Source organism: Miniopterus natalensis, chromosome 1, assembly GCF_054644295.1.
Source record: "Miniopterus natalensis isolate mMinNat1 chromosome 1, mMinNat1.hap1, whole genome shotgun sequence".
In the NCBI taxonomy this organism is placed as follows: domain Eukaryota; kingdom Metazoa; phylum Chordata; class Mammalia; order Chiroptera; family Miniopteridae; genus Miniopterus; species Miniopterus natalensis.
Window position 1 is genome coordinate 19305689 of NC_142081.1, and position 12244 is coordinate 19317932.

The window sequence follows — 12244 nt, forward strand, 5'->3', positions numbered from 1 at the left end:
TAGAACAGGATGAAGGGTACCTATCTCAAATCAATGGCCAACACCCCACTTTGTGCTACAACTCTAGGGCTTTCCCTGTAAAGTTGGGAGCAAGATGACAATGGCCACTCTTATCATTCCCATTTTACAGAGGAGGAAAGGTGAGGCTTAAGTAAATCGCCCAAGTTGCTGAGAAGTGGTGATGCTGGGGTTTTACTGGGTCTGTATGACCACTGACACTGTTACCCGATGCTTAAAACACTGAAATCCCCAAATGAGCAGTAATGAGGATCCAGCACAGATCAGATCATTCATTGCTACACTTCTTTCCATCAACACTTTCTTAGCCAGAGGTCATCAGTTCGTCCTGCCTGAGGGCCCAGAAGCTTCAGGCCACGTGGGATGGTCTTGGGAGCCATCAGACAGAGGTGTGCATGCACGCATGCGTGCATGTCGGATGGAAAGTGGTCGGGGGACATAAACACACATCAGAGTCCTCGGGCTTTAGTTCAAAGCTATTCTCTGAAGTGCAGGAGAGTTGGTTTGTTTCAGAACACTAATGTATTTTGGAAAAGAAAAAGAATTTTTAAAGGTAAGCCATCTCTCATCCTCTTTCTTCATTCAAAGGGCCAGAAAAGTGGTATTTCTGGCATGGGCTAGAGGCAGAATACTCTATAAATACAAAGCCATTAAATCCCATGCAGCGGGAACCTGATCGGGGCCTCCTTTTAATTTCCTGACATGAGCTGGCCACTAACCCAATTACCCAGAATCCCCAGAGGAGCCCTCCGCCCTCCAACAAGCACAAAGAGAGCGAGAGCACATTGCATGGCTGTCGGCCTAGCTTTCACTGAAATCAAATATCTTTTAGAAAACACTTGGGGAAAGGCAGGCAGGGGCTGTGGGGAGGAGCATACGGAGCAGGACTGGGAGGCTGGTGGCTGGAGGGAGGTGAAGTGAGGTGAGAAGTTTGCAGGGTCAAGCTGTCTAGGGAGAGTGGCTGAAACCCCAGAGCTGTCCTAAAGACTTGGGGGGCCCTGTGAAATGCAGCAGGTGTTTTTCCAGGTTCTACTGGCTTAGAGGCTGTCAGGCCACACCTGAGCCAGGCAGGCTACAAAGCCCTCCAAAGGGGAGAGAGCTCCACTGGCTTCCCAGGGGAACCCCTCACCGTGATTTTAGATCCCTGACAGGGGGCCAACCCAAGACAGACACCACCTCTAAAAGTCCCACCAGCGAATCCACACAATGGGCAGGCCACTGGAAAGTTGAGTGCCAACGAGACTATCTTTGAATCAAATACTATGACAACACACACAGAAAGGTGGCATCTTACAGCAATCCCACAGTGGACTTCACCAAGGAGCTGTCCATGTGGTCCCCACCTTGACCAGCTGATGGAGAGCTGATTTCAACACCCCTGCTGAGGAAAGGGAGGCCCAGGAGTGTGAGAGTAATATGCACAGCTAGCATACCGAGCCAGGAGCAGGGTGCAGGCACCCACTCCCAACCTGGTGCAGATTCTGTATTCAATTCTTTGTAAAGAGAATAATCACTTTTATCCCTGAAAACGTGGATTTTTATATACTGGGTTTGCTTAAAGCAAGACAGACCCCTGGCCATCACCCACATTGATTCCAGGGCCAACAGCAGCCTCCTGGGAGAGGCTGAGCCAATGGAGGCCATGCCTGACCTCTTCAAGCAGCTGCTGGACCTCCCACATCATATGGTGGCCTCTCAGGCTATGCTCCTTAAGAAAGGGAGACCTGTAAAAGGCATCAGGAGCTGTGGCACAGAAGAGGGGAAACAGCATTCAGGTGTGTAGATAAGATGAGGGGAGGGGGAGGCTGGCATCCACATTCTCCCCAGCCCCCCAAGACCCAAGGCCCATACCCCACCCCTATGCCGGAGGCTCACTGTGGAATCTGAAAGAGAGGAGCAGCCTGGGGAAGGCTGGAGTTTGCCTTTCTGAGTCAGGTCAGAGCCAGAGGGAAAACAGAAGGAGGCAGGGAGCCCGGGGGCCCGGGCTCCTACACATGAGGGGGGACACCCAAACAAAAGCAGGAGCCAGGCAGCTGCCAAGAGCCCCTGCCTGGCAGGGACCCAGGCTCCTCAATGAGGCATGTGCCTCCTAAGGGGCCGTTCCCCGTGGAGCTGCAGATCCCAGGGTCTCCCTAAGGCTCTGTGCTGAGGGATGGAAGCTAAGCGGAGAGCTCTGCTTTGTCCACACTGGGAGGCTCTGTGGCATCTTTCCCCCTTGGATTTAGAGCTGCCAGCGCTGGGGATGTGGGGGGGGGGGGGGAGTGTTCTGGTGGCTGCCCTTCCGCCTCCAGGCAGAGCTCCTGAGAGGGCCTCTCCAGGCCGGAGCCCAGGAGGTTTACTTCTGCATGCCTGCCCGCTCCTGCCAACAGCCTCGGAGGCCCTGGGCTGCCACTTTAATGAAAAGCTGTCCTGCGCCCTGTTCCATGTCCTATGTACATCCTGGACAAACCACAGGGCTCTTTACAGCACGGGTTGGTAAAGATTGGTGCCTACCCTGCATGGCCGCCCCACCTAAGGCAGTCTCTCAGGCCTGCGTCCCCCGGCGCCCCCACCCCATCGTCCTGGGACACAGCATCCATCTCACTTCTCTTAGCTGGCTGGCTGGGTACCTCGGCTGCTGCTGCTGATCAGTGGCGCACTTGGCCACCACTTCTCTGCCGTCAGTGGATCCCCCTCATCATTCCCTTTCTGGGGGCCACTGGAACTACCCCCTCTTGCTTTCCTAAAGATACTCTTCAGTGTTGCAAGATGACCCAGGGATTTCCAGCGGTGGTCCCCACTTTTTCATCTCTCCCTCTCCCTTCCCTGCTTTTTAGCTCACAATCTTGGGGGGCAGGTGGCCTGGGGTTTGAAGCCTCCACTATTCCTGGCCTGTCCATGGAGGGCAGACATGGGGACACTCCAGGCTCTGGGCCCAGCTCCTCTTAAACCAGCTGTGTGACTGAGGGTGGGAGAGCCATCTCTCTCCAACCCCTACGAAATCAATTTTGTCACCCTTAAAATTGAGGAGTATACTGATAGCAACGCAGCAGCTTCCTTCTGCTCTAAGCTCCTCAGATGCTATAAAGTACACAGAGGGGGAGAGGCTGCTGGAAGCTGGCCCCAGCCTGACCCACATCCTCACAGCCAGCTCCCCAAAACAAGGTGGCAGCCCCACCCCACAGACCTAAGAGCAAGGAGCCTCTCTGAGGCTGACACCCTGAGGCTGGTTCCCAACAGCATGGAGGGAGAAGTCCAGAAACCAGCACTAAAGCATGCTTCTGAGGGCCTCTGTGCCTCAGTTTCCTCATCTGTGAACCCCAGGATGCTCTGGAGGAGCAGAAAGAGCCTGGGGTAGGAATCAGGGAACCCAGTTCAGACACTTGCTTGGGTCACGTGCTACACAGGGTAAGACCAAAATTGTGTAGAGTCAAAATGAACCAACACAAAGTCTCTCAGCAGGTCCAATATGACCCCTTTTTTTTTTAACCCTCACCTGAGGATTTTTTTTTTCCATTGCTTTTCAGAGACATTGGAAGGGATAGAGAGCAAGACAGAAATATCGATGTGAGAGAGACACATCGGTTGGTTGTCTCCTGCACACACCCCGACCAGGGCCGGGGATTGAGCCTGCAACCGGAATTGAACCTGGGACCCTTCAGTCCGTGGGCTGACACTCTAACCACTAAGCCAAACCGGCGAGGGCAGCCCATTTGTAATCTAGAAAGAGGGCTGTTTCTCCACCTGATCCCCCAATAAAGCAGCTAGCTGGCCTTCTCCATCTCAAAGGGGTTAAAAAAATGAGTAATAAGAAATGCAGTTAAAAGGCCACCTGCTATGTGGACACAGGGACAGTGGAAGAACTGTTTCAAAAGTTTCTGTTTTGCCGGCTGAGTGTGGCTCAGCAGTTGAGCATGGACCTAGGATCTAGGAGATCGCAGTTCGATTCCCAGTCAGGGCACATGCCCGGTTGCAGGCTCAATCCCTGGTGGAAGCTGTGCAGGAGGCAGCCGATCAATGACTCTCATCATTGATGTTTCTCTCTCTCTCTCTCTCCCTTCATCTCTCTGAAATCAATAAAGATATATTTTTAAAAAGAGCTTCTGCTTTACAGCTGTAGACACTGGGCTGAGTTGAGGTGAAGAGGGGCCACCTGGGATGGAAAACAGAGGGAGGGGGCCTCCAATTCCCATAACACAAGAAGGTCCAAGCCACCCACTGACAAAACATCTTAAATTTGGGCGTTCTTTCCCAGAGGACACCTGGAGAGCAGGATGGGAAGGGTGCCCCTGGGGCTCATAAAGGCTGGGCTTGGCTTCTATAAACCCCCTCCTGCCTCCTTCCACTTCTGGAAGGATCCCAGGGCCCAGAATCATAAAAGCTGATCTGTAAGAATTTCCACCAGCTCCCCTTGAAAGCTAGGAAAGGGGAGACACACACACACTATCCATTCCCCAAAAGTAGTACCCCATAAGAGTCATCAACTTGAGCTGATCAACAGAGAAGGTGACGAGGAGACCTGGAACAGTGATACCCAAATAACAAGAACCACATGTCCCCTTAAATGTCCTAAAAGCCACACTACAGAAGGTAAAAAGAAGAATGTGACATTCATGACACAATACATTTTGCTTAACTCAATATACCCAAAATGTTATCATCTCAACATGCAATCATTACTTAAAAATGATCACTGTGCTATTTTATACTCCTTTTATTATCCTCGTGGCTTTGCAATCAGCCGTGTTTTTTACACTCGGAACCAGTGGCTCATGTTGCTATGTGGACGGCACAGCTCTAGAGGAGAGAGGTAAGGGAAGTGAGAGGATGGGGAGAAGGGCACAGGGAAGGGGAAAAACATCCTCGAGGTGATAGCAGTGTCCTGTCCGCCTGCCGGAAGCAGAGGCTGTCCTTTGCCGGTGACGAGTGCATTATATGTCATTCCGGGCCTTAATGTCTCTGATCTTTGCACCCACACTCCATGGGCTGCCAGGAGGTGAAACAGCATCTCAAGCCTGCCCCTCCGGGGCGGAGGGGGCTTGCCTGGAAGGAGGATCTTCTGCAGAGCGCCAAGCCAGTGTCCTAGGGCCCACAGGGGGTCCTCAAAGGAGAACTTCCAACTCCTGCCTTCCTGACACCCATGTCTCCTTTAGGAGTGGGGAGCTAGGCGGGGGCTGGAGGCTGCCAGCCTGCTTACGGGGTGTGGGAGAGGATGGGCACTCCAGGGGCAGGGTCTTACCCTGGGATGCAGAGGGACCCCTAGGGCCTGGGGCCCACGGAGCGTGTGCACACGCGCTGGCCTGGGGAGGTCGACAGCTTGTGGGGACCGTCCCAGGGGCCCGAGACTCCCCGCGAGAAGGGCGTCGCCCAAGCCCCGCCCGGTGAGGCCTGGGCAGGTGGGGGCCCCTTACCTTCCTTCAGCATCCCCACTTTGAGGCATTTCATGAAGCGGCAGGCCTGGCAGGACTTCCTCCTCCGTTTCGTGATCTCACACTCGTTGGTGGCCGGGCAGCTGTACTCGATGTTCCCTGGAACCAGACACAGACAGGGTTGCCAGGCGCCATCCAGGGCCCCGCCCGCTCGCCAGAGGCTGGATGGGGATCAGCCGGCCACACCTACACTGCCCCCCACGCCGAGGTTCCCATGGGGCAGTGGTTCTCAAAGCAGGTGCCCTGAGGAACTTGTCGAAATGTTTCCAACCCTCTTAAATAGGGAAACCCCAGTTCCTGAGTCCGGGTGGGCCAGGCGGCCACAGGTTTGAAACACAGTCAACCCACTGGGCTGGGACATCAGAACTCACTGAGGGACTGTCCTCAGGCTTCAGTGCACCTCAGTCTCCCCACATGGCAGATGGAAGCCATTTACTATTGAGAACATACGTGAGGCAGGTTCCACCACCGCCAAGGTGCTTAGAAGTAATGGAACTACTGAGTCCCAGTGACAGCGCCTAACTGTGTGCTACACTCACAGCGGCTCCGTGAGCCCTCTCATTCCCATTCTGTACTGGTGGGAAACTGAGGCTCACAGAGGTTGATTTGCCCAGGGTACTTTAGAGATTGCGCTCTCTCTCTCTCTGAAGTCCAGGAGGCCCACACCTTTTTCCATCCCATTTTCTGCAGGGAGGGGCCTAGAGGTCAACCTCTGTGCTTGAGGCTGGGAGGAGGTAGGAAGGGAAGGGATAAAGATTCTGTGTGCCCCTCTCCTCTATTACCTAACCTTAACCATTTCTTAGGTCACTCTGGCTTGTGTGGCTTCTTGGGAAATAATTTCAATATTCACATAAGCATGGTAAAATTTAAAAGGTAAATAGAAGGGAGAGAAAGTCATACCTAAACTAATTTATCCAAGTCTGTCCTGGCTTAGAAGTTCTGTAGAATCTGACCCTGCCCCCACGCCACCCCACCCCACCCGTGTCTCCAGCCTTAGCTCCCTGTTGCTCTGCATGATTATCAGTTCCTGGAACTCAGTGATTCAGGCTTCCAGGGCTTGCTCTGGCAACTTAGAACAAGCCCACTCTGCCCCCTGCACCTCCTCTCCTGGCCTGTGTGCACCTCCAGGTCCCACTTAGGTACGTGTTCCTTCTCCATCCCATCACCTGTGTTGCAACTATCTGTCTCCTCCAGGATCAGCTCCTTTCTGTAGTTCAAGTGCCTGGCACACAATAGGTGCTCAGTGCACGCTGGGAGCGAATACTAATCGGTGCTTATTAGGAAGCAGCTACAGTTCTGCTTTCCATACATTGAACCTTTCACTTTTCCGAGAACCCTGGTGGTCTTTCTCTCCATCTCACATGAGCGAGGTGGTCAGAGTCCAGAAGGAGGCAGAGCAAGGCCTTGAACCCAGGCCATCCGGTCTAGTCTCTGCTCTGGAGCACTGCAGCGAGCTCCCAGGGCCCACCATGACCCTACTTTCAGCAGCATGGTAACTCTGCTGCGTTGGGTTACCACTCGCACACTGCTAACTGTTCATGTTCCCTGGTCTCGGCTGCACAGCCAGCCAGCAGTTGAAGGAGGACAGGTCCCAGGTTCCTCAGGGCTGTTGTTCCAGCAGAGGGTCAATAAATGTCTGCTGATGTGACACGGGTGCTCTCCCAGGACAAGAGGAAAGAGCGTTAACAAGACTTGAGCCATGTTCTTGACCCTTTGTGCATGTGTGTGTGTGAGAGAGAGAGAGAGAGAGTGAGTGAGAGAAGGAGGGGGGAGGGAGGGAGGGAGGAAGGAGAGAGAGCGAGTTTTCTAATTTTATTTATTTTTGTTCCTTTCAATTTGTTTTATGGCCCCAGCGGCTGGCTGCCAGCAAAGCCAGGCTGGTGGCCTTGTAATTTCTGTAAGTGCCTCCTCGATAAAGTGATGAGATTAACTCATCGGAATTCCTGTGGTCTCTTGAGGGCAGTCTAGGAGAGCTCAGGAGCAGAGAGAGGCGTCTGTCTCACACATACACACACCATCACCACCCCCACCAACCTCAGGTGTGGCAGGTTTGGGATGGATCTCACAGGACAGAGACATGGTCAATAGCTAGCACAAATTCAGGGTTCTAACCTGAAAGTGTGAGCAGTGTAGACACAGGCAGACTCCACTGCAGGCAAGTCACCTAACCTCTCTGGGCCTCAGTTTCCTCATCTGTTAAGTGGGCACAGTATGTTTCTATCGCATAACATTGTGAGGATTTGGTAACAGGAAGCACATAAAGGGCTTAGTGACACTCATGCATGGGCAAACAAGCAATCGAGATTCCTGTGCTTATTTTTACCTCTAGGCAGGGTTGCCAGTGCACATGCAACAAGAGGACTCCTGGGTAAGTCTTCTCCAGGTGCCAGACCTGAAAATAGCCACCCACTCTGACACTTCAGAACATTAAGATGGGCCTTCCACAGCTAGACCTCAGAGTTGAGGCTGTGTGTGCCTGAGGGAGGGAGGCAGGAATGTCCAGAGCCTGACCTGGATTTCTGTGTGACCTTGAGGCAGAGGGGAAATCCCCACCGTCAACTCTCTTTGATCCTGTGCCCCAGGGGAAGGAAAGCCCAGGGACATCCCCATCCATTAGCTGTCCTTGAACAACAGCAGGGAGCAGCAGTCCTTTCTTGGGGCTCAGGGATAGGGGCTGCTGAGCTCAGATAAACAGCTGTGGGGGCTGTGGGTTCAGGGATGGGACTGCTGGCTAACTCCAGAGCCTGAATGGCCACTACGTTAAGCTGCTGGGGTGAACAGGCTGGGCTGGTAGTCCCTTGGTTCCACTCCCTTCTCCACCTCGCTCCTGGAGGACAGGGACTATCCCTTCATTTCTGTGTGGTCCCCTGTCCTCAGGTCTCCTTCTTTCCCTCCTCTTCTCCCACTGGCTGCATGATCTCCTGCCACTGGCCTCAGATGTCACAGAATCGGCAAAGATGGGCAGCCAGACTCGCTGCCTGGCCTTCACACCCTTATATCCAACTGCCTGCTGGTTATTTCCATCTGGAAGTCCCTTGGGTTCCTCACACTGAACCCATCCTCACCCAGCCTCTTACTATGTTCCAGGTCTCAGCAAAAGGGCCACTGGCCACCTCACCACCCAGGTCAGATACTGAGGTGGAAACTTCTAAGATCCTTTTTATCTCCCTCTTTCCCCTTCTGCCTCTGCTGCTTTCAACTCTCAGCATCTCTTGCCTCATCTCTAGCCTCCTCTGTCTCCATTCCCCCTCCACCCCGCCTGTGGGGGGACATTAACTTCCCTGTGCAAGATCCCCCGACGGACCTCTGGTTCATCAGGGCACACTGAACACGGGTCTGCGGGCCTCCCCAAAGCCCACTACAGGGCAGTGCAGGCGTGAGAACTGTCACAGAAGAATGGAGGAAGTAGAAACCAAAGTCACCCAGGTAAGAACTAAGCCCTTTGTCCTGCAGAGCCTCAGAAAGCCTCAGGTGTTGAAGACTCAAACTCAGCAGAGGAGTGAGGTGTGAGGCTGGACATGGGAATTTGCTGGAAGTCTGTACTTATGGAGAGCTTAGCTGCCCATCCGGGTGGTCACCAAGTACCTCCCCAGGACCTGCACAACAGAAGCCAACATAGTCCTTGGAGAAGGTGTGAAGGCGAAGTCTGGACTCAGGGACCCCAGCTGAGGGCAGAAGTTGAGGCTGAAAAGATGAATGAATATGGCATCCTGAACAGTGAGGCCAGCCAGCCCACCCCTAAGCCCACTCCCAGAGTTCTGGCAGCCAGGCGAGCACCCCGCCACCAGCCCAACCTGAAGATGGGAATGCGTAGGGTCCTTCTCTGAGAATGAAGAGCGCCAGAGAAAAGCCCAGCAGGCGAACATAAGCCAAGGGGATGCCTCTTCTATGCTTTTTATCCCTCTTTGCCTTGAAAACAGTCAAGGATTACCAATCCATTTATGAAAAGCCTTCATGATGAAAGACTAACCAAAACAAATGGGGGAGCCTGGCCTGGTGTGGCTCAGCAGTTGAGCATCGAACTAGGATCCAGGAGATCGCAGTTTGATTCCCAGTCAGGGCACATGCCTGGGTTTCGGGCTCAATTCCCAGTCGGGGGCATGCAGGAGGCAGCCAATCAATGACTCTCATCATTGATGTTTCTCTCTCCCTCTCCCTTTCTCTCTCTGAAATCAATAAATATATATATATTTTTAAAAATGGGGGACAAGCATGTGGGAGGAAACCAGGACAAATCAGGAAGCGGAAATAAATCCCCCAAAGCAGTAATCAATATACTGTTGACCTGAGAACGAAAAAATGCTACATTCATGAAATAAGAACAGTACTCAATATAAAGAAAGTATAAAATGGGGATCACAGAAATTCAAAGTATGAAAGCCACAAAAAAGTCAAAGAACTGTCTACAGAGCTACTTACTCTAGAATAGACAAAAAGTCAAAGAAGTGGACAATAGGCCAGAAAAGATGGAAGAATTACCAGACTGATCCTGGAAGCTCCATAGCCAACCATCAGGAGTTTCTGGTGGAGAGGATGGTATCACAAAGGGAGAAACGAAGGGAGGCAGGGAGGGAGGAAAATCCCTAAGACCTAAGGAGTATGAGTTTCCGGACCAAAGGGCCTGCCGGGAGCCTAGAAGAATGAATGAAGAAAGACCTGGACAAAACTACAGAGGTGGAAAACAAATTAGCTGCCAGGGGTTGGGGAGCGGGAGAGACGGAGGCGGCGTGGCTATGAAAGAGCAGCGCCAGGAGTCCTATGCGATGGGCCCGTTGTGTACCTTGACTGGTGGTGGTCACAGGAATCTACAGTGATAAAACTGCATAGGACACACCACCCGCACACACTCACAACTTGTGCACACACTCACTGCTCTTTTTTCTACTGAGCACTCATTCCCCTGACTTCCTTTATTTATCTTTATTGTCTGCTTTGTTCTCTGCAGGTTCCCGGCACCTAGAACTGTGTCTGGAAATGAGTGAGGCCTCCACATACATTTTCCAAGTGAGCGAAGCACATTTCTTGACAGAAGCACTAGAAGCCAGAAGACAAAGCAGCAAATATCCAAATGCTGGGGGGAAATTATTTTCGACTAGAATTTTACACCAACCCAAGGTAGGAATCTAATGTGTGGGTTGAAAGATTGAGTAAAGATCTCCGCACATCCAAGGCATCACCAATGTACAGCCCCTGTGCCTTTCCAACATGTGCTTCCCCCCCCCAAAAAGGGGGGGACCAAAAAGAGAAAGAGGTGGGACCAGGACAACAGGGGATCCAACCCAGCAGGAAAGTCAAGAACTGGCAATCATGGAAGAACTGGCAATAGGCAAATAGATTCAACCAAACATTGTGATTTAACCCTATCTGTACAATGGGAAGGTGGTTTTGTGTGTGTGTGTGTGTGTGTGTGTGTGTGTGTGTGTGTATTGGGATGAGTTGTGCAATTGAAGCTAACTCTTGATCTTCCATAACAGGAAGTAAAAAAATAATGTCAAAATTGCTAATTTAGTAAATACAGCTCTAAAATCATATTAAGAACTAAGAAGACAAACGCTAGAAGAAATATTTTTTTTAATGGCTAACTTTGGATCATGGAGGGAGGAAAGGAAATGGATAAGCACCAGGGACAGTTATTTTTCATTATAAAATTTACATTTCCACTTACTTTTTAAATTTATGTGCACATATTATTTTGACAAAAGTTAAAAATTAATTTGAAGTTTAAATTTAAGAAACTGTCCCACTGTTCCTCATTGTGTAAAAGAATGACATCTAACCTCCAGGGCAGAGCTGACCAGGCCCTTGGTGAACTGGTCACCTCTGACCAGTCCACCCTAATGTCTCCCCTTCATAGGCCCCCAGTTTGCAGGCTCCAGGAAAACACCTGGAGCCTCCCAGCCCTCAGCCTTCCCTCTGCCTGAAACTCCTCCTGGCAAACTCTTCTACAGCCTTGGCACCTCAGGTCTCACACAGTCTTCTTGGTGACACTCTTTCCTTCTGTCCCAAGCAGGCTTACACGCTCCTTCAGGTTTGCCCCTACAGGCCTCATCCATCAGCCACCTCCAACCCCCCCCCCCCCCCCCCCCCCCGCACACACACACATGCAAAGCAACTAGTTTCGTGTTTCACAATCAAGGTTTCTCACTTGCTCTCCCTTCTGAACTGCGGGCTTATTGGAGACACAGGTCATTAGGTCGTTCCTGTTGGTATCTCAAGTATAGTGCCTGGCGTCTAAAAATACCTGTCGATCAAAGCAAATCCATTGAAAGCAAGAATCCCCACCCACAGAACACTAGAATTCAAAAGTGACCTCCCAGTTGTCAAATGCAATCACTTCCTCTCTGTCCTGGTCCTCCCTGAAGCCAGAGACACCCCTCACACCTCTCGAAACCCACTCCTCTGTTAGACTCCACTCCCTTCTCTCTGCGGGAACTTGCAACATCTCTGACCCCCTCTGTATTTATCACATCGAATCCAAGATGCTTTGGATGATAAGACTGCAGTATTATTTTATCACTTGTTGTATCACTAAGAAAAAAAATGCTGCCAATCAGATCGGGACTGTGCTTCCTTGCCACTAGCATTTTCATTTCTTTCTTATTAAAATAGCTCTTTGAGATGTATTTAGATACATATTTGATCATACAGCATTCTTGTACATACATGAAAGAAAAAAGGGGGGGGGGATTCTCAGAGTGTGGTTCTCCTGAATCATTTCTGATCAACGTCATCATTTTTGTGTTTTCCTGCGAAATTGCCCTCCCTGCTAAGGTGGGAGCTGTGCTTCTTAAGCATGTCCGCTGTTGTCTCAGGATTTC

The 12244-nt window shown here is 51.5% G+C and overlaps 1 protein-coding gene across 3 annotated transcripts in view; it reads right to left on the reverse strand.

Moving 5' to 3' along the window:
• Positions 1–12244, reverse strand: part of ESRRB (estrogen related receptor beta) — a 95230-nt gene that overhangs the window by 26679 nt on the left and 56307 nt on the right. For 2 of the 3 annotated variants that reach the window (XM_087813890.1, XM_087813893.1), the window contains one exon: positions 5409–5525. The exons of the other annotated variant lie outside the window; for it this stretch is intronic. In XM_087813890.1, the coding sequence (XP_087670016.1) occupies positions 5409–5525 (117 nt within the window). The remainder of the gene's footprint in view (positions 1–5408; positions 5526–12244) is intronic. 3 annotated transcript variants of the gene reach the window in all.